General features: G+C 45.1%; 1 protein-coding gene across 1 annotated transcript in view; it reads right to left on the reverse strand.

Annotated features, from left to right (window-relative positions):
* rab3db (RAB3D, member RAS oncogene family, b) overlaps positions 1–1,187 on the reverse strand; it is a 7,602-nt gene that overhangs the window by 3,938 nt on the left and 2,477 nt on the right. Inside the window, exon 2 of the mRNA XM_019893464.1 lies at positions 5–209. Coding sequence (XP_019749023.1) covers positions 5–209 — 205 coding nt within the window. The remainder of the gene's footprint in view (positions 1–4; positions 210–1,187) is intronic.

Consider the following 1,187-nt stretch of genomic DNA (forward strand, 5'->3'; position numbering starts at 1 on the left):
TTGCGGAAGACGGTCTTGACTTTGAAGTCAATGCCCACGGTGCTGACGAAGGCTGAGGTGAAGGAGTCGTCTGCGTAGCGGAAGAGGAAAGACGTTTTCCCCACGCTGCTGTTGCCGATGATCAGCAGTTTGAACATGTAGTCAAAGTTCTGGTCAGCCGCATCCTTCTGGGACGGCAGCTGTTGGAGGCGCGAGTCACTTGACGCCATCTAGAGAGGGACCAGAGGGACTTCTCAATTTTTTGTTTCCTCATATTGCCCTTAATTAATAACAGAATGTTATGATTAATCATTGATGATATTCAGCGATATGAAGACGCTGACCTTGTTGATGAGATGTCGCGATAACAGCCAGTGAACAAGATCGGAAATTTATTTTTATTTTTTTTAAATCATTGCGCACAATTTTACTCATCTAAATCTCCGCAAGTGTTCACATTTGTGTATGATCACTTCTTCACCCTTCCTAGGAAATCACAATGTTCCATCAATTGTGACTTATTTTCAGAAGAGGCCCACAAGCTACTTGAGCGGTCCTTGGGCGCCAGTGTTCCAGAATGCCCTCATGTGAAGGCTGCCCTGGGAAATTGTCCACTTCCACTTCAACGGTCCAAAATACAGTATGTTTATTTTGTTCGTTTTCTCTTGGCATGTATCTGGCATGTTCATCATTTTGCTGCTGTAAATTGGCAATTTCTCCATTGTGAGACAAATCAAGGTTTTCTTATCTTATTTCCTTGTCTTTGGACCCTATCATGTGCACTCATCCATGAATCCATCCATTTGCGCCACCATATTCTGGACATATCAAGAAATTGGCATGCGTTTCATCGTCTGGCATGAATTATTCATTTTACATCCATAACAGTAGCGAAAATGAGGGGCTTGACTGATTCCAAACAAACAGCTTCACTGGTATATTTCCAAAACTCAGTCTACCGTTGCAGTACAAACACTGAAGTGCATTTGGGATTTGGCTACAGTCTTATCATGCGGGTGCAGATGTTTGTGAAATGAAAATGGCAGCTCAAATGACAGGAGGTTTCGACCATCTGTCCATCAGCAGGCCCTATTGTGTTGTGCGGCTTGAGCAGGGAGAGGATCTGCACTGCTTATCGCGCCTTCCATCCCCCACACACAAACACCACCGATCAATCGGTGCGGCTTGGCCCCCCCCCCCCGACAAGA

Source organism: Hippocampus comes, unplaced genomic scaffold (assembly GCF_001891065.2).
Source record: "Hippocampus comes isolate QL1 unplaced genomic scaffold, H_comes_QL1_v1.1 scaffold23, whole genome shotgun sequence".
NCBI lineage: Eukaryota > Metazoa > Chordata > Actinopteri > Syngnathiformes > Syngnathidae > Hippocampus > Hippocampus comes.